This window comes from Nilaparvata lugens, chromosome 9, assembly GCF_014356525.2.
Source record: "Nilaparvata lugens isolate BPH chromosome 9, ASM1435652v1, whole genome shotgun sequence".
NCBI lineage: Eukaryota > Metazoa > Arthropoda > Insecta > Hemiptera > Delphacidae > Nilaparvata > Nilaparvata lugens.
In genome coordinates, this window is record NC_052512.1 from 17,709,020 (window position 1) to 17,730,474 (window position 21,455).

The 21,455-nt window shown below is 32.9% G+C and overlaps 1 protein-coding gene across 2 annotated transcripts; it reads right to left on the minus strand.

The window, feature by feature from the left end:
* Nucleotides 1-286: 286 nt before the first annotated feature.
* LOC111045873 lies at nucleotides 287-20,283 on the minus strand. Of its 2 annotated transcripts, none has more exons than XM_039435582.1 (5): nucleotides 20,051-20,283; nucleotides 14,940-14,996; nucleotides 9,402-9,512; nucleotides 8,336-8,464; nucleotides 287-524 (listed from the first exon to the last, which is right to left on the minus strand). In XM_039435582.1, exons 1-5 carry the CDS (start codon nucleotides 20,084-20,086, stop codon nucleotides 462-464), a joined length of 396 nt encoding a protein of 131 aa, XP_039291516.1. In that variant the 5' UTR covers nucleotides 20,087-20,283; the 3' UTR covers nucleotides 287-461. The 2 variants fall into 2 exon arrangements, with proteins under 2 accessions (XP_039291516.1, XP_039291515.1); XM_039435581.1 differs by having other exon boundaries at nucleotides 292-524; nucleotides 8,336-8,467; nucleotides 20,051-20,279.
* Between the last annotated feature and the right edge of the window lie 1,172 nt (nucleotides 20,284-21,455).

The window sequence follows — 21,455 nt, forward strand, 5'->3', positions numbered from 1 at the left end:
AGTTGTTGCTCTCCATTCAACAGTTGCTTTCAGTTTGGAATGAATCCCGTGAATAAGGACCAAACCATACGAGGGGTTTCTTCAGGCATTCTCAGACAAGTTAGCAGGAAGTTCTCCGATTGCCTGATAATCAGCTGGTTACCGAACGTCAACCCAATAAGCCAAACAGGGGAGTTTCCTGCCTACACTGCCTACGCGTCTTGAAAAACGCTTTGTGTGGCTTGGTTGAGAGGGGAGTGTTCTGTCTTCTGTTTGAGAGGGAATTTAAGAAAATCAAGTCAAATAATTCACATTTTATCCATGTTCTATTCATTTTTTTTTATTTTCAATGAACTGACACAAATAAAATATATTTTATATTATGATAATGAAAACATCATTCCTGAAACCAATTAATGATAACAATATTGAATATATAAAACAAATAATATGAATCTGAGTTTGATAATTATAAATTCTTGTTACACATAGCATCGATATGCTCCCAAGTCTTTGGTCCCAATTTTTCGCTCACCCCGTTTGATCTGCAATCAATATTTATTCATTTATACATTGATCATTCAGTATCATTCTTAACTATGATAGATCTATGATTTTCATGTGATCAGGGATGTCAATCTCGTACCTCATCTTCAATCCCGGGATATCAGGATTGTCAAATATCAAACCTGGGATCTAAATTGAGAAAGGATATTTTCGATGGGCAGAATATTGTTTTGTACGGAATAGTTTAATCATAAAAATAATGTTTTTCCATTCTTGTAGGGATTTTATATCTTAGGGCCGCTTTCCGAGCTCGGGATTTAGCTGAGTTCTAGATTCTAAAGAGCTGGAGTCAGAAAATTGGCTTTCTGAAGCAGAGCGTACTCGCAGTTTACTTTTAAAATAAATTTCGAAAAGCTAGGAAATAGAACCCAAAATAAAATAAAGAGGATATAATGTAAAGTTTAAGCTATTTTGAATTATTTGGTAATGTTTCATTTAGTCAAGCAAAAACGTTTCCAATTATAGTAATGAGAAAATAGAAATATCAAAAAAACTGCGACTACGCCCTGTTTCGGAATAGTATATTTCGCACCTAGGTCCGAGAATGAGACTTTTCCGGCTCGAAATCGGTTTCCAAGTCCGAGGCCGTAGGCCGAGGACTAGAAAAGATTGAGAGCTGGAAAAACATTCTTGCCCGTGGTGCAAACGCTTTTTTTCGCCACACAGGAAAATGAACAATATATATGAGAATAATAATTGTTTATTAAGCACTTCCAAAAGCAAAAGTGGAAGGTCATAGCTCTAGCAAATCTGAGGTAATCTGACTATCAGGAAATTGTCCAAGTATTTGTATTTTTTATTCTGATTTGTTTTAATAACCTATTATATTCAATTATTTGGGAGGTTGAGTTTATACATTTTTATTCTTTCAAACTAGCAGGTAACCCGTGCTTCGCAAGGGTGTTTCTCAAAACTTGACGTAATGAAATGAAGAGGAATTCAAAATAGGCCTATAAAAATCCTCAGTTGATTAAGAATTTATATGCTGCATTTCAAGTTAATCAGTATGACCACCTTTCAATTGAAAAAAGAAGTTGGATTCAAAATGGCGGAAAAAATTTGGGTATGACGGAAAACTAGATGTAATCAAATCTTGAAGAATTTAAAATTGGTCTATAAGCAATCCTCGGTTGAGCAAGAATCTATTATGCAAAATTTCAAGTTAATCAGTCCAGTAGTTATGACGTGATAATGCGTCATAATTTCCCTATACTTTACACCTGTATAGGCTACGTTTATAATCCAGTTCTTTCCTGTATTATAGTATAGATGATGATACATGGATGGATGATCATTGTTATTTCACTAAAAGATAGAATAGGTTGAATAGTTTTCCTTTCAGAGGGTGTTTTAACAACCCACAAAACTCATTTTTCATTTGATGATATAACTAAAAGGTGCATATGACCTTATTTTTTCGCTCAGCTTGCCGAAATACCCCTCATTCCAATATTAAAATTTTTCGACTGACTGTACAGTGAGTCAGTCATTCTATATCAGGGCTCGAATAATTTTGAAATTTTAATTAAATAAAAATGGAAGAATATAATTTCTTTATGCAAATAACAACACCTTCATTCAAAGACATATTAACTGCATGCGTTTTCATATTGCCGATACAGCATTGATGAAACTGTAGACGTTTATTTAGCACTTTGTCTCAAAAATTGTTCTAGCTGAGAAATTAATAATCTATGCCACGTGCAGGCCTAAACATTGCATCAGGTAAACGAAGTTTCAAAACTATGTTTTTCAGGTAGAAAGCAATATAGAAACAGATGTTCCTTTTTTAATTTCGACCATATGATTTGGTGATTTTTTAATCAAATCGAATGTACCATTAATGAAATTAAGACATTAATTCTGAAAAATCTAGGAGGAAAATTAAAATTTTGGCTTCCAGGTGCACGAGATTGATATTTTTAGAATCTATAAGCAAAATTTGGAGATCTAAATCATGCCCGTTTTTCCGGTATGCAATCCACAAGTTGACATGTTTTGATGCAAACAAACGAACACATGAACAAACACAACCCTACTCTCTCTTATTATATAGATGACAATAAGATGATATTATTATAAATGTTTTAATTATTGTATAAAAACACAAATGATGAGAAGTTTTTTGATCAACTGTCTTAGCACACTTGAAATTTGGCCAATCTGTTAGCGGCCGGAAAGGGTACTCTTTCCGGCCTTAGCCGGGAAGAAACCTGTTCTGACGTCAGACGAGAGTCGTCTGCAAACAATGTCTTTCAGATCTACGTAGGGACTGGAGAAAAGCTGCTTTCTGTACACTGTGGTGAAAAGTCAATTTTCTGATTCCAGCTGTCTAAAGTCTAGAACTCAGCTGAATCGCCCTTGATGTTATCAATCAAAAAATATTGTCGATCAAACACTAAAACTCATCAAAATTGATTTTCTTTTTAAATTACTGTCATATTCATTCATTTATTAATACATTTATGAAGATAGAATATCATTCTCAAAACTATGAATGGGAAAGGAAAGGAAGAACAGGCTTAAAGCCCAAAACTGTTCCATCCCCAAATTTAGATAGAAATTGTCCAAAAATAGGTTATGTTCACACTTCATGATCGTTGTCCAATCTTGAGTCAAAAATGTTTATAAACTAGTAATTCAGAATTTAGAAAAGTTGAAAAACAAATCAAATAAGAATAATTTACTAAATACCACTGATAACTGAAAAATACTGTATTAGCCTAATAATTAAAAATTTTAAAACTTGAAAAGAAACTCAAACTCACTTCTAAAACAAGTAAATATTATAGAAGTCATAGTAAGTTATATTATAATCAACTATAAAAATGATAACTCAGTACTTATTGAAGATGAGGATCCGAATTATTTCCGAAAATCATTTCCAAATGATTTCATTCTATAAACAGTTCCATAATCTAGAGAAAAATCAGCATGCTATGACAAAAAATGCCTCCAATAGTTCATAAACATAGCAGACCATTTTGACGTGACAAACGTCTTATAAATTGGTTTGCTGGGTGACACTTCAATGCTCTGCGTTATGCGCTCACAATGAGAGCGAGTGAGAGCGTTCGTTTCAGTCCACGGTCGTCTGGAAAGAGCACGAATAGGAGCAGTCGCGAGCAATGCAGCAGCAACCCAAAGGAATTCACCTGGAGAGAGAGTGAAACGGAGCAGTCAACCTGCGCAGGCGCCGCAAGCAATCTCCTGCAACTGCGCCACTACTTTCCAGGCTGGCAATGAGCGCGACTTGCTATGTAAAAAATTGAATCGAGCACAGTTAGCCCGCCTAAGAGCGAGAGAGAGAGTGATTTTGTTGAGGATGTGTGAAGGTGAAAATAAAATTCTGTTAATATGAAATTCAGTGCGAGATTCTTTGTATAAATTAATGTTTTAAATATAATTCTTTGTATAAATAAATGTTTTGAATTGTTACTATTATTTCATCCTTCTTCCTACTATACGAATGTGAACATTTACATTAAAATTATTTTACCACTCAAAGCCATTGTCACGTAAAACTTTCGCCCATATACCGACTTTACAGGCAACCATGCAATTTTTTTTTACCAATTATATTTTGAGCCCCTCCCCCTTTTAGTAATTAGCAATCCTGGGATTTCTAGGTATCAGTATTAGGCAGGGAACCCGGGAATGCTTCGAGTTGACAGTAAAAAACTTTCGACTCATTATTTATTATTATATAAATAGCATGACTTGAGCAAATGGAAGGCATTTTTAATCCTATTGAAACAATACTAGAAACGTTATTTATTTATTATAGTTACCTGTTTGCCATCTTTGAAAAGAAAAAATGCAGGGCATATAGGAAAATCCAAAGATCTGAATGACTCTGGTGTCGCATCATCTCCAAAGTCATTTTGATAACAAGGTATATTATTCTTACTTACACATTGCTTCTGTGAACAGTAACATTTCCAAATATAGAACAGCCAAATTGAGAAAACGAATAATATACAGGGTGAGTCATATGCATGGGAACCCTTCAATAAGTTGGAGACTGTTGTAATATAATACTGTAACTTTTAGGATGAGTTATTGGTCAAATACTATATCTTTTGATGTACAACAGAATTTCAACCCCTCATAAGAGGGTCACTTAGGGGTTGTAACAGAATTTTCGAATGTTAATACCCATTGTGTGATAAATGATTTTAAAGCCCTCTTCGAAACGAGAAAGATGTCATTGATAGGAATGTTCATTGACACTTCAATGCTCTGCGTTATGCGCTCACAATGAGAGCGAGTGAGAGCGTTCGTTTCAGTCCACGGTCGTCTGGAAAGAGCACGAATAGGAGCAGTCGCGAGCAATGCAGCAGCAACCCAAAGGAATTCACCTGGAGAGAGAGTGAAACGGAGCAGTCAACCTGCGCAGGCGCCGCAAGCAATCTCCTGCAACTGCGCCACTACTTTCCAGGCTGGCAATGAGCGCGACTTGCTATGTAAAAAATTGAATCGAGCACAGTTAGCCCGCCTAAGAGCGAGAGAGAGAGTGATTTTGTTGAGGATGTGTGAAGGTGAAAATAAAATTCTGTTAATATGAAATTCAGTGCGAGATTCTTTGTATAAATTAATGTTTTAAATATAATTCTTTGTATAAATAAATGTTTTGAATTGTTACTATTATTTCATCCTTCTTCCTACTATACGAATGTGAACATTTACATTAAAATTATTTTACCACTCAAAGCCATTGTCACGTAAAACTTTCGCCCATATACCGACTTTACAGGCAACCATGCAATTTTTTTTTACCAATTATATTTTGAGCCCCTCCCCCTTTTAGTAATTAGCAATCCTGGGATTTCTAGGTATCAGTATTAGGCAGGAAAACCGTGAAAAACATGGTTTTTTTAGTAATTATCCGCCATTTTTTCCGCCATTTTGAATTCAATTCTATTGAGTTTCTTATTGTCAGATCCTCATGGTATAAGTTTTTCAACCTTAAGTTTAAAATTTCAAGTCAATCGTTTAATTAGGAATGGAGTTATCGTGTTCACAGCACTGAACTCTATACTAACTGGAATGGACTAGCAACACAAAGAAAGTGAGGCAGCTGGTAAAGATAGGCAACCCGCATTGCTGTGGGACTCGTCATTTTGTAACACATTGGCTCTTATGGGAAAATGCATTGCACAGTTTCAATTTCTATTTTATTTCTATATTGTATTTCTTATTCCATGGAAGCGTTATTTCTCCTTTATTAAGCAGTTCATTGTTAACTTTTTGAGAGCAAAAATAATGAAATAGGTTGAATATGAAAAAAGAAAAGATTTTTTTCATTTGTGACTGCAGTAGTTTTAGTATTGTCAACTTTTCACAAGCAAGGGAATAACTTTGGGCCAGATTTCAGAGAAGCGTATCATTTATTTATTCAACAAGGACAAATATAAATTGTCATGAAATGATTGGGAATGAGAAAACAGGCTCATAGTCCTTATTATTCCAATCCCGAATTTTGTTTGTACACAGTCCAAAGAAGGGCTGTGTTTAATTGAAACTATTAAACACAGTCTTATGTTTATTTGATAGGATATACTATTGTTTTTTTGATTGTATGATTTATTGTTATTGTTAAAGGAATGATTTATGATTTATTGTTCAAGAAAATATCTCAATTTAATAATATAGGCCTACTTACAGCAGGCTATGAATGTAGAATTATGTAGGTATGCATTGGTGTAATTTCAAATCATGTAAGAGTGGGAGTTTCAGAAATGGAGCAAATAACGAGTAAACATTTTATTATATGACTATGATAAGCAAACAGTAAAATATGCTACATAATTATTACCAGAGTAAAATGAACAATTTGAAATAAAAAGGTTTCAAAAATTAATTACAATTCAGCTGATAACAATCTCATATTTTTAGAAATAAAAGTACGGTAGGTGAATGAAATGAATTATGTGGATTCATGATGATTCAATAACACAGGATTATTGAATATGTAATGAGAGCAATATACTAGGTATTCTGATAACATTTCAAATCATGTATGTGTGGGAGTTTCAGAAATGATGCAAAAAAAATCTATGAATAGACATTTATATTAATTGTATTATAATTATGACCATATGATAAGCAAACAGTAAAATATGCGAAATAAGTATTATAATATTGTTAATTGAACGATTATTTATTTGAAACGGAAAGGTTTGAAAAATTAATCACAATTCAGCTGCAATATCAATATCATATTTTTCAAAATAAAAGTAGGTACCGAAATGAATTATGTCATCTCATGATGATAACACAGAATTATTAATCATTTGTATTTATTCTTTTTTGAATAAGGATTAATTTGTGCTTCAACTAAGTTTCTTTATTTTAGATGCTATAGAGTAGGTCTTAATTTTCAATTAGCATAGAAACTATCTAGGATACCATATACTAGGAATATAACAAAATTGATTGTTCTATTTTTGGTCAAATAAACTTATGAAGATAGAATATCATTCTCAAAACTATGAATGGGAAAGGAAAGGAAGAACAGGCTTAAAGCCCAAAACTGTTCCATCCCCAAATTTAGATAGAAATTGTCCAAAAATAGGTTATGTTCACACTTCATGATCGTTGTCCAATCTTGAGTCAAAAATGTTTATAAACTAGTAATTCAGAATTTAGAAAAGTTGAAAAACAAATCAAATAAGAATAATTTACTAAATACCACTGATAACTGAAAAATACTGTATTAGCCTAATAATTAAAAATTTTAAAACTTGAAAAGAAACTCAAACTCACTTCTAAAACAAGTAAATATTATAGAAGTCATAGTAAGTTATATTATAATCAACTATAAAAATGATAACTCAGTACTTATTGAAGATGAGGATCCGAATTATTTCCGAAAATCATTTCCAAATGATTTCATTCTATAAACAGTTCCATAATCTAGAGAAAAATCAGCATGCTATGACAAAAAATGCCTCCAATAGTTCATAAACATAGCAGACCATTTTGACGTGACAAACGTCTTATAAATTGGTTTGCTGGGTGACACTTCAATGCTCTGCGTTATGCGCTCACAATGAGAGCGAGTGAGAGCGTTCGTTTCAGTCCACGGTCGTCTGGAAAGAGCACGAATAGGAGCAGTCGCGAGCAATGCAGCAGCAACCCAAAGGAATTCACCTGGAGAGAGAGTGAAACGGAGCAGTCAACCTGCGCAGGCGCCGCAAGCAATCTCCTGCAACTGCGCCACTACTTTCCAGGCTGGCAATGAGCGCGACTTGCTATGTAAAAAATTGAATCGAGCACAGTTAGCCCGCCTAAGAGCGAGAGAGAGAGTGATTTTGTTGAGGATGTGTGAAGGTGAAAATAAATTCTGTTAATATGAAATTCAGTGCGAGATTCTTTGTATAAATTAATGTTTTAAATATAATTCTTTGTATAAATAAATGTTTTGAATTGTTACTATTATTTCATCCTTCTTCCTACTATACGAATGTGAACATTTACATTAAAATTATTTTACCACTCAAAGCCATTGTCACGTAAAACTTTCGCCCATATACCGACTTTACAGGCAACCATGCAATTTTTTTTACCAATTATATTTTGAGCCCCTCCCCCTTTTAGTAATTAGCAATCCTGGGATTTCTAGGTATCAGTATTAGGCAGGGAACCCGGGAATGCTTCGAGTTGACAGTAAAAAACTTTCGACTCATTATTTATTATTATATAAATAGCATGACTTGAGCAAATGGAAGGCATTTTTAATCCTATTGAAACAATACTAGAAACGTTATTTATTTATTATAGTTACCTGTTTGCCATCTTTGAAAAGAAAAAATGCAGGGCATATAGGAAAATCCAAAGATCTGAATGACTCTGGTGTCGCATCATCTCCAAAGTCATTTTGATAACAAGGTATATTATTCTTACTTACACATTGCTTCTGTGAACAGTAACATTTCCAAATATAGAACAGCCAAATTGAGAAAACGAATAATATACAGGGTGAGTCATATGCATGGGAACCCTTCAATAAGTTGGAGACTGTTGTAATATAATACTGTAACTTTTAGGATGAGTTATTGGTCAAATACTATATCTTTTGATGTACAACAGAATTTCAACCCCTCATAAGAGGGTCACTTAGGGGTTGTAACAGAATTTTCGAATGTTAATACCCATTGTGTGATAAATGATTTTAAAGCCCTCTTCGAAACGAGAAAGATGTCATTGATAGGAATGTTCATTGATACTCCTATCTGATATGGCAGCTGATTAAACTTCATCAATTATTCCTTTTAAAACAAAAACTTCACACAGCCGCCATTTTGGATAGAAGTATCATGGAAAATTTTCATCAAAGTCAACTTCCTTTCTGCAGAAAGGCCTTGAGTATAAATGAATAAATGAATGAATGAATAAATGAATGAATGAATAAATGAATAAATGAATAAATGAATAAATGAATAAATGAATAAATAAATGAATAAATGAATAAATGAATAAATGAATAAATGAATAAATGAATAAATGAATAAATAAATGAATAAATAAATGAATAAATGAATAAATGAATAAATGAATAAATAAATGAATAAATAAATGAATAAATGATAAATGAATAATGAATAGATGAATAAATGAATATGAATAAATGAATATGAATAAATGAATAATAAATGAATAAATGAATAAATAATAAATGAATAAATGAATAAATGAATAAATGAATAATGATAAATGAATAAATGAATGAATAAATGAATAATGAATAAATGAATAAATGAATAAATGAATTAATTAATGAATAAATGAATAATGAATAAATGAATAAATGAATAAATGAATAAATGAATGAATGAATGAATTGTGGCAACCTCCATCTCTGCTTGTGTATCCTTCGTCATCTGTATGGTAGGAGCAGTAGTTCCACACTTCAACAATAACACAGCTGCCTTGCCTCCCTGAGTCTTCGCTTTGAATGTTTCCTAACAAATAAAATTGAGTGTTATTCAGTAAGGTCCTCCGAATAAGGGCAGTGGAGAAAAATAGGAGCACAGCGTTGCCACTGCCTTCCATAGAAGATAGCTCATACCAGTTCATCCAATGTTAATCAGAAAATCAGTGCAGTTATTTTCCCAGTAGATAATTATTAGTTATTTGTGCAACTAGTGTGCAAAGTGACAGATTGCTGCACCGAAAGAAACGTTTACGCCCGAGCCGTAGGCAAGTGCAGCAGAGGAACTTTGCTCACGTATTTCACATTAGACTTTTTCTACAGTTTCAATTGAATATGAAAAGTGGGTAATTAAGGGTAAAATGATGGCTTAAATCTATCAAATGTTTGTGTTTGTGATGCTGTTATTAATAACAACCTCAATTCATTTGAAAATTAATAATCCAATTGAAGTTGAAAATTCTCAGCCAAAGTTCTCATTTTTATTCATTCAAGAATCAGAAAAAATACAGATAGTACAAAAAATTCACATTAAAATACACACCAACAGCTGATTGGGATAGCTGCAAGATGGCTGAACCGACAAGCGCGCGACCTAGCGAGAAGAATCATACCTAAGTTTGTTTCATCCAGCTAAAAACTGCAGCTTCTACACAGCATATAATTGCACTGAAATTTTTAGGAAAAAAATTGGAATATCTTTTCATGTGTAAGTTGAAATTTATACACATAGATATTGTAAGTTTTAACTGTTATATTATCCTTGGTTATGATGTACGTGAACTCATTGCAGCATGACAATAAATTAGTTTTGTAGGCTTCCGTACCTTATTATTTTCAAAACACATTGTAACTTTGAAGCCGATAACACATCATTAATTAACATATATCGTTTTTGCCCATAGCTAGAAATAACCTAAAAACACCATGAATCTGAAATAGACACAATCTGAAAGTTTTCAGTACGCTGCGTGACGTCACTGTTGTGACGTCAAGGTGGGCGAATTTGGCAGTAGATGTTGGCTTTAGAGGCTAGACTTCCCAGCGTGTCTATTCTATAACTGGTCTTCGCTTTGAATGTTTCCTAACAAATAAAATTGAGTGTTATTCAGTAAGGTCCTCCGAATAAGGGCAGTGGAGAAAAATAGGAGCACAGCGTTGCCACTGCCTTCCATAGAAGATAGCTCATACCAGTTCATCCAATGTTAATCAGAAAATCAGTGCAGTTATTTTCCCAGTAGATCATTATTAGTTATTTGTGCAACTAGTGTGCAAAGTGACAGATTGCTGCACCGAAAGAAACGTTTACGCCCGAGCCGTAGGCAAGTGCAGCAGAGGAACTTTGCTCACGTATTTCACATTAGACTTTTTCTACAGTTTCAATTGAATATGAAAAGTGGGTAATTAAGGGTAAAATGATGGCTTAAATCTATCAAATGTTTGTGTTTGTGATGCTGTTATTAATAACAACCTCAATTCATTTGAAAATTAATAATCCAATTGAAGTTGAAAATTCTCAGCCAAAGTTCTCATTTTTATTCATTCAAGAATCAGAAAAAATACAGATAGTACAAAAAATTCACATTAAAATACACACCAACAGCTGATTGGGATAGCTGCAAGATGGCTGAACCGACAAGCGCGCGACCTAGCGAGAAGAATCATACCTAAGTTTGTTTCATCCAGCTAAAAACTGCAGCTTCTACACAGCATATAATTGCACTGAAATTTTTAGGAAAAAAATTGGAATATCTTTTCATGTGTAAGTTCTACACAGCATATAATTGCACTGAAATTTTTAGGAAAGAAATTGGAATCTCTTTTCATGTGTAAGTTGAAATTTATACACAAAGATATTGTAAGTTTTAACTGTTATATTATCCTTGGTTATGATGTACGTGAACTCATTGCAGCATGACAATAAATTAGTTTTGTAGGCTTCCGTACCTTATTATTTTCAAAACACATTGTAACTTTGAAGCCGATAACACATCATTAATTAACATATATCGTTTTTGCCCATAGCTAGAAATAACCTAAAAACACCATGAATCTGAAATAGACACAATCTGAAAGTTTTCAGTACGCTGCGTGACGTCACTGTTGTGACGTCAAGGTGGGCGAATTTGGCAGTAGATGTTGGCTTTAGAGGCTAGACTTCCCAGCGTGTCTATTCTATAACTGGTCTAAGATTCAAATAATGGAAAATGTTCTCTGAACACAATAACAATAGTATAATTGTAGTTTCAATTATTTAGCCGTCCATCGGCATAATGTTATTCCCCTAAATTATCCTCGTTAATGAGGCTTATAGATCAATGAGCAAGGAAAGTTGTGTGAGTGTACCACACCAGATTTTTCAGTTAGCACCTGATCAATTTCAGGGCCTGAGACATGACCAGACTGCTGTTTTCAGGCAGCCTGGACCGACAATGCGACGTGTCCATCCGGAACACGTTAGACATTTCTCCAATTGTGTGGCTTGATTACATGAGTATTGGGTAGGCTTATCACTATTGACGTCTATCTTAATACTTATTTATCTACTATTACTATCTCTCTCCATCTCCATTGTAATCTATGAGTGAAATAATTGAATGTGGATGTGAACTGTGAGAGAAAAAATCTGGTGTGGTACACTCACACAACTTTCCTTGCTCATATTTGAAACTACGATCAGACTTCTGTATAATATGTTTATATATAATTGTTCTCAGAGTACTTTTTCCTTTGTGTAAACTGTGAAATTCGATGATTTTTTTAGTTGTCATTTTTTTAAAAGTCGTCGAAACAGCTGTTCTACAGATGAAATAACTCGACTTTGTGTTCTTTTTATGAACTGCGCTACCTACCTACCTCATGCAGAAAGAAGACTATGCCAGTTGATAGTGTTGATAAATAACTATAGAGGGTATGGATTTGAAAAAAATCGGTCAAATTATTTTTGAGAAAATCGTGGAAAACATGGTTTTTTTAATAATTATCCGCCATTTTTCTCAAGAATATTACGGAGCTCCTGCAATTTTCCTAGAAATGAGACTCATTTCAGTTGATAGGGCTTATGTATAGCTATCCATGGAAAAATTTGAAGAAAATCGTTAGAGCCGTTTTCAAGAAAACCGTGAAAAACATGGTTTTTTTAGTAATTATCCGCCATTTTTTCCGCCATTTTGAATTCAATTCTATTGAGTTTCTTATTGTCAGATCCTCATGGTATAAGTTTTTCAACCTTAAGTTTAAAATTTCAAGTCAATCGTTTAATTAGGAATGGAGTTATCGTGTTCACAGCACTGAACTCTATACTAACTGGAATGGACTAGCAACACAAAGAAAGTGAGGCAGCTGGTAAAGATAGGCAACCCGCATTGCTGTGGGACTCGTCATTTTGTAACACATTGGCTCTTATGGGAAAATGCATTGCACAGTTTCAATTTCTATTTTATTTCTATATTGTATTTCTTATTCCATGGAAGCGTTATTTCTCCTTTATTAAGCAGTTCATTGTTAACTTTTTGAGAGCAAAAATAATGAAATAGGTTGAATATGAAAAAAGAAAAGATTTTTTTCATTTGTGACTGCAGTAGTTTTAGTATTGTCAACTTTTCACAAGCAAGGGAATAACTTTGGGCCAGATTTCAGAGAAGCGTATCATTTATTTATTCAACAAGGACAAATATAAATTGTCATGAAATGATTGGGAATGAGAAAACAGGCTCATAGTCCTTATTATTCCAATCCCGAATTTTGTTTGTACACAGTCCAAAGAAGGGCTGTGTTTAATTGAAACTATTAAACACAGTCTTATGTTTATTTGATAGGATATACTATTGTTTTTTTGATTGTATGATTTATTGTTATTGTTAAAGGAATGATTTATGATTTATTGTTCAAGAAAATATCTCAATTTAATAATATAGGCCTACTTACAGCAGGCTATGAATGTAGAATTATGTAGGTATGCATTGGTGTAATTTCAAATCATGTAAGAGTGGGAGTTTCAGAAATGGAGCAAATAACGAGTAAACATTTTATTATATGACTATGATAAGCAAACAGTAAAATATGCTACATAATTATTACCAGAGTAAAATGAACAATTTGAAATAAAAAGGTTTCAAAAATTAATTACAATTCAGCTGATAACAATCTCATATTTTTAGAAATAAAAGTACGGTAGGTGAATGAAATGAATTATGTGGATTCATGATGATTCAATAACACAGGATTATTGAATATGTAATGAGAGCAATATACTAGGTATTCTGATAACATTTCAAATCATGTATGTGTGGGAGTTTCAGAAATGATGCAAAGAAATCTATGAATAGACATTTATATTAATTGTATTATAATTATGACCATATGATAAGCAAACAGTAAAATATGCGAAATAAGTATTATAATATTGTTAATTGAACGATTATTTATTTGAAACGGAAAGGTTTGAAAAATTAATCACAATTCAGCTGCAATATCAATATCATATTTTTCAAAATAAAAGTAGGTACCGAAATGAATTATGTCATCTCATGATGATAACACAGAATTATTAATCATTTGTATTTATTCTTTTTTGAATAAGGATTAATTTGTGCTTCAACTAAGTTTCTTTATTTTAGATGCTATAGAGTAGGTCTTAATTTTCAATTAGCATAGAAACTATCTAGGATACCATATACTAGGAATATAACAAAATTGATTGTTCTATTTTTGGTCAAATAAACTGATCAATATAGAATAAAGCATTGGAAATGAATGTAAAACAAAAAGGTTTCTTCAAATTAATTAATAGACTAAAAATGTTTGACTTACATGTGAAATGGTATTTCATTTCCTTTTACATGCCCACTCTTGCATCCTAATGCAACACAATACATCACCATTTCTCGGTCGTATTTTTATTCAATTCTACACATTTTAGGACAAATACATCACAATATTTAAGAGAAAAGGTTGTGATCTAATACTGATAGCCCTAATACTCATTTAAATCCGTTTTCCAACTTTAAAAATGGAAAATCGTACTCAAGAGCTGCAACAACCTGCTTAAATGTATGAGTACGAGAGAGAAGGGAATCCCACACGGTAGGCCTGTCTCACTCACTCCGCCTTACACACTATTGGCTGTAGCTTAGCATTGGACAGCCCGTTCCAGTTAGTATAGAGTTCACTGGTTCACAGACATACACACATACACACATACACACACACACACACACACAGCCCAACATCCAAAAATCATGTTTTTGGACTCAGGGGACCTTGAAAGGTATAGAAAACTTGAAATTATGGTAGCTTAATTTTTTTGGAAAGCAATACTTTCCTTACCTATGGTAATAGGGCAAGGAAAGTAAAAATTGGTTTGATTGAATTGAAAAATGTTACTGAGAAAATCGAAATGATTGAATAGACGATATTGATATAATAGTGAGGAATATGATGACAAGGTTTCACTTACAAAATTATCAATGTTCTGACAGTCACAATTCACTCCCAACCACTCATATTGCATAACCTGGAAAAAAATGATTATATTTATTTATTTCATTGGCAATTACAGATCATAATTATGATAAATATTTCATGATTGGGAGAAGACAACAGGCATAGCCCAAAACTGTCTTCTCCCAAATTTTAACAAATAAAAGTTTCAAAAAAGAATACGGTTAAGATTTCACTTTCACTTCAAAAAGTCCAATTTCCACTTCAAAACTAATGACTAAACTGAAAATTTTGAATTTTGATATTTAAAAACTGATTTAAACAAAAATATTTTACTCAAATCTCTACAAATTAGAAATTTTTGAGTAATTTTGCAAAATTTTGAGCCAGAAAAGAAACACAACTTCACTATTGGAAGTTAATAGAAATAATATTACAAAATGTCTTCCAAACCTAGATAATAAATAAAATTGATAAATAACTTTTTGCCATTAGAAAAAACTACTAACAGTCAGATATTTCATGAAAAATGAATTAATCACTCACTGTGACAATGAGATCTTTCGGCAGGTCCGCCATCTTCTTGGTTGTACTCATAGACATAGTCCAGTCAAATGGTCGTTTTTCAGGAAACAGCCCCAAAAGAATTTTTCTCGACGGTTATATGTATTTTGGGGCGCTGAATTCGAATCTGAAATTTGCTGACACGCCAGAGGGCGGCTTCACCCCCAAAATCCCCAAAAACCATCAAAATTTCCGACTTTTTTCAATTTTCCCATTTTATCTCGTGAACTTTGAGTTACTCAAGAAAAATCATTCCTGACAAAATTAAAGAGAATAAGATTTCCAATGAATTAAGTGGTCGCGCAGGATTCTATCATTTTTGTTTCCGGAGCTACGAATTTTCAAAAAAGGAGTATTTTTCAAAATTATGCAAACCTACCACTTCTACCCTATACAATATTGATATTTCTCTAATATAGATAAAAACCACACATCACCTGGAAGAACAATTCATCATGAACAGAATCCCTTGGGAATTTTTTAATTTATTAGTGGGGTGAGGGGGGGATATACCCAAAAATAGAAAATCTTGTCCTACAGAAAAAATACAATTTTTTCATTATAATATCTTTTCAAGGCCTTCCTAACAAAAAAATACATATTTCGGCTGAAATCATCTCACGTGGGTTATCTTCTATGAGAATCACCCGTTAGAAAAATTTAATTTCAGTATTTTCTAGTGGGGGGTAGAATGAGCTGTAGTACGAGGAGATCTGATCATTCTGTCAAAAGTTATAAGTGTTTAAAGTTTTGATCCTTGACGTATCCTTATGACGTACCCCCCACTAGAAAATACTGAGATTAAATTTTTCTAACGGGTGATTCTCATAGAAAATAACCCACGTGAGATGATTTCAGCTGAAATATGTATTTTTTTGTTAGGAAGGCCTTGAAAAGGTATTATAATGAAAAATTTGTATTTTTTCTGTAGGACAAAATTTTCTATTTTTGGGTATATCCCCCCTCACCCCACTAATAAATTAAAAAATTCCTAAGGGATCCTGTTCATGATAAATTGTTCTAGGGTAGAAGTGGTAGGTTTGCATAATTTTGAAAACCCTTTAAAAAATACCCCTTTTTTGAAAATTCAGAACCAAAAATGGTAGAATCCTGCGCGACCACTCAATTCATTGGAAATCTTATTCTCTTTAATTTTGTCAGGAATGATTTCTCTTGAGAAACTCAAGGTTCACGAGATAAGATGGGAAAATTGAATTAATTCAGAAATTTTGGTGGTTTTTGGGGATTTTGGGGGTGAAGCCGCCCTCTGGCGTGTCAGTAAGTTTCAGATTCGAATTCAGCGCCCCAAAATACATATAGAACCGTCGAGAAAAATTCTTTCTGGGCTGTTTCCTGAAAAACGACCATTTGACTGGACTAACAAGTAGAAGCATAGGATGGCAATTTTTAGTGTGCTGTTGGTGTCTATTGGATTAGTGTTTGTTGGTGCTGTTGGTGTCTATTGGTGTCTATTGTTGTCTATCGGATTAGTGTCTGTTGGTGCTGTTGGTGTCTATTGTTGTCTATTGGATTAGTGTCTGTTGGTTCTATTGGGTTTGTTGTGGCTGAGAAGGTAATCAAAGAGAATGTGGGATTTGTAGTGGTTTGTTTGTTCAATGGATTTGGTACGTTTAATAGTTCGTTGGAAAACAACATTGAAGAATGAAATTAATAATAAGGTGGAATAGAAATACATCCTATCCAAACAGCTCTCTCATTTTATTAAATTCTTATATTTTTTCAAATTCATTCATCTCATCAGAGAACAAAGTACAAAGCATGAGGAGTAAGTATTCAGGAACTCAAGTGAACTCGGAACTGTGAGCAGCAAGGGCCAGTTTCCGAGCACGGGATTCAGTCAAGTTCTAGACTTCGTTCCCCTGGAGAAAATTGGCTTTCTGGAACGATGCATGGTTGCAGTCCACGTTCAAATTAAATTTCGAAAAACTAGAAAACTGAACACAAAATAAAATAAAGAGAAAATAATGTAAAGTTTCAGCTATTTTGAATTATTTAGGAATGTCAAATTTCGTCAAGGATAACGTTCCCAATTATAGAAATGAGAAAATTAAGATTGTTATAAAAACTGTGATTAGGCAGAAAGCCAATTTTCTGACTCCAGCTGTTCAAAGTCTAGAACTTCTTAGCTCAATCCCGAACTCGGAAACCGGCCCTTAGCATCCACTTCATTGTGCTTAGAAAGTTTAGAACACTTGACCTGTATAACAGATTATTTTGAATAACTGGAAAAATCGCTAAATGAAAAGATTTTATAGGTCTCTAGCAAACAGCTGCTTTATTATCGCCGGGTGAGATATCAACAAGTTAGAGATTAGATAATAACGGGTATCCTGGCTACAATTCGAACAGCCAAATAGAAAAGAATTCTATTGCTATTTATTTAATTATATGAAATAATGAATTTTTGAGGTTAGGCTCTATAATACTTACTGGTCGGTAACCTAAATAATCGGTCAAGACGTATAATTTGAAATTTAGCCAGACACCTATGGCAAGTTTAGTTGTAAACAAATAGCATTCGCTTAAGATGTGACCAGAGGATTCGGTAACCATGTGGCATGTTATTGTAAAAGAAAAAACAATTTAATAAACCTAAAAATATTTATTATGTCGAATGAGCATGTACAAAATATGTAAAATAAATAAAAATATCAAGGAAGTGTGTATATTCTATCAGGCACATGGATACATTTGTAATTTTTGGATAAGCCAATCAAAATGCAGTAACTGACTGGCAGTAAAAGCGAGTCGATTCAAAAATAAACCTCATTATTTATATAAATGATAAGAATGTGTAAGTTATAAGTTATCACTACTCAGTTCATGTACCAGAGGTAATTTGAGTGATTATAAAATATAACGTGTAACATTTATGTAATAGCCTAGCAGATTGACACAGACCATTTTGATTATGTAATGATGTAGTAGTTGAATATTCAAATAATATGCAAATTTGGAATATGGAAGTATGATCATAGAGAATAGGGGTAGATTAGAGCCCACTTGCTTGCCAGAGGTCACCAGGAACAGCCACCAATTTTATAGAGCACAAGTCCCTTTTTTGTTGATAATTGTACATTTGAAAAGTTTAAGTTTAAATTCAATAATTAATTTCATAAGACTCAGTGAGGCCATATTAAGGCGTGAGTCATACAGATATTTTATTATTCCCTTGGAGAGGACGACTTCAGCCACCAGAAAACCTAAGATGACAGAAGAATTCGGATCGCCATCATCATCTTGTGAATTTCGACACATTAATCATATAGTTAAAAGGAAATATATCTAGGGCACCCTCAGTGCTTCGAGTGAAAAAAGATCTATAAAGCTAGCTTGTCGAAAGGTTATTATATATTGAAATTAATGTCAAACTTGTGCAAGTCTTGAAACGTAAAAAGGAATTTCTATTAATTAAGGACTATATATCAGATTTACATGTTTAAGTATGCACAGATGAAAAATTTAAATTTTGATGCTATAATTTATATGCTCACTCAATCATTCTTTTATTAGTAAATTATAAAGATATAAATGAAGCTCATGTTCACTGGATAAATTGATTTATCTAATATCCACCAGAGGCCGAACCTTTAGCCCTGTGAAATACATATTAATATTTGAGATTTATAATTCATTAATTAGTTATTTATATTAATTTGGAAAGATGGTATATGAGATTTTATTTGACAAGCAACAGCAAGTCGATAACTGAGCTGCATAATTTAAATGCATATGATTGATGATTTAAGAAGCACATGGTAACTTTCCGTGCTAAAAGCAAAACCAAATAGCTATCTGTGATATTTTCTCGATATATATATATTTGTTCTTATTTTATTTTTTATACTTGTTGCTCTATATATTTATTTATTCGTTAATATTTTGTGTAATATATTTGTGTCAATATTTGATGGTGTATCCTTTATTTATTTCCCTATCTCCATGCATGACCAATCTCGTTATAATCTATTTAGTTACCAATATTGAAAAATTATTAAGATTACCAGCCAACTATATTCTTCACCGGATAAGTTGGGGAAAGCAGCGATATACAGCATTGATTATCAAATCTTTGGAAATAATACGTTCCAGAGATTTATATAAATTATCCAGTAACAGCAAATCTGATTTGAAGAATCTCAAAGTCATAGTATTTAGTTGCAGCAACATAAATTTTCGCATCTGCATTTGCAGAATTCAACAAATCAGTCACAGAAATTGTGGACTGTTGGAGCAGCCGACGTCAGCAACCAGCAAGAGCAGAGGACTGCGGGAGCTCCTGGGAGAGCCAGTAAGAAATTGGTTTTATTACTATTCTAGGAATCACAAAAAGGGTTATATATCTTATAATTCATGCTCTACCGACTGCAGCCAAACAGGGCAACTCGTTATCGAAAGAAATAACGTTACACCTGTCAGAAATAAGTGCCATACATTTAAAAAATATTCCATATTCTGAATCATCGGTAAAATATTTTAAAATCCAAATTATTTGCAAGCAAAATTCATTAGTATTATTGAAAAAAATAAAGCAATATTCACCAAAACCACAGAAAGAAAAATGAGGTTGAGCTTCATTGCAGCTTCTACAAAACTGCTTATCGGAAAATTAAAATGGAAAAATAAAATGAATTTGAATTAAATTGAAACTTGGATAATCTAACTGAATTTCGTATATGGGAGCTCAATTCGAAAATTAGAAAATGTATGAAGCCAGAAACTAACACACGGGTTGATTATGCAGCTCAAATCTCTGAATCCATATAGAAATATCGCTTAGAGTTACCCTGATACTTATATGATTTTCCAACTATCGTACAATAGGTTCTTGATTAACGGAATCATAGAAATCAATAGAAACATCGTTATACTCGATTCAACAATAATTTTGATTTGGGGCGACAGCTGTTCAAATACAAAAGTTAATGGAAACGTTTCAAGTTGTGAGATACGTGGGTGTAGGTACGTGGCTATAGCAGCTCGTATATTGCGTACCTATATCAGCTCCCTGAAAAATGTGAAATAGTTTTCATATCTATTTGTGGAATTTATAAAAAAAAATACAAAATTTGAATAATACTCACGATAAAATTATTGACACTGAAGTGATAAAATTGTTAGATAAAATAATAAGACAATCGTTGTGCTATTGTTCTTCAAAATTTAGGTAATGGAACAGTCCAAAGTAAGGACTACTTTTGAACTTATGATAATGGAAAAGGTCCATTTAATAGTGAGGTTCACGTTATAATGGCAGTGTTTGATTAGCAATGGTATTGCTATCCTTGTATATCATTCAACAAAGCGGATAGCGCTATCTCTCTCTAGCCTTGCTCTGTTGCCAGACCGGCTTTCAAAAATGTAGAATTAATAATTAATTAACAAAATATTTCATCCCAATTATGGAAATTCATTATTAAATTATTGAAAAGTATTTTTTCTTGCTTAGTGGAATACAATTGAATATCTTAAACGAGAATGAACAATTAATATTACACTAATAAACCTGTATCAGCTACCGTCTATAGTAGTCCAGTCACTATATTGGTGCATGCAATTCATATTGTAGTTCTGATTTTTCAATATATTATTCGGGTACATAAGAGAAGTCTAGAACCAATTTCTTCATGAAAAATATCCTTGTGCTAGATACAGGGTGGCCCAAAAACCTCGTATTTTCGGCTCATTTTCCAGTTTTCAGCTATTTCTGCCAAATCTTGTAATCGGACCGAAAAATTTGCTCTTGGCTTTTTTTTAGATTATAAAATTCTGAATAAAATGAGATCATTCAGAACTCTCTATCTTCAATAAGTACTGAGTTATGATTTTTCAAAATGAGTGAAATTTGAAGGAAAAATCAATTTTGATGAATTTTAGTTTTTGATCAACAACATCTTCCGATTGTTAACATTTAAATGTATAATTCAAAATCCCTCTGGGCGTATTT

Coding starts and splice junctions, on each gene's coding strand:
- LOC111045873 (XM_039435581.1), bottom strand. CDS start 20,086: ATGAAGCTCAACCTCATTTTTCTTTCTGTGGTTTTG. Junction 14,997..20,050: donor TTTTTCTTTCTGTGGTTTTG/GTGAATATTGCT, acceptor ATTTTTTTCCAG/GTTATGCAATATGAGTGGTT. Junction 9,513..14,939: donor GTCAGAACATTGATAATTTT/GTAAGTGAAACC, acceptor TTTATTTGTTAG/GAAACATTCAAAGCGAAGAC.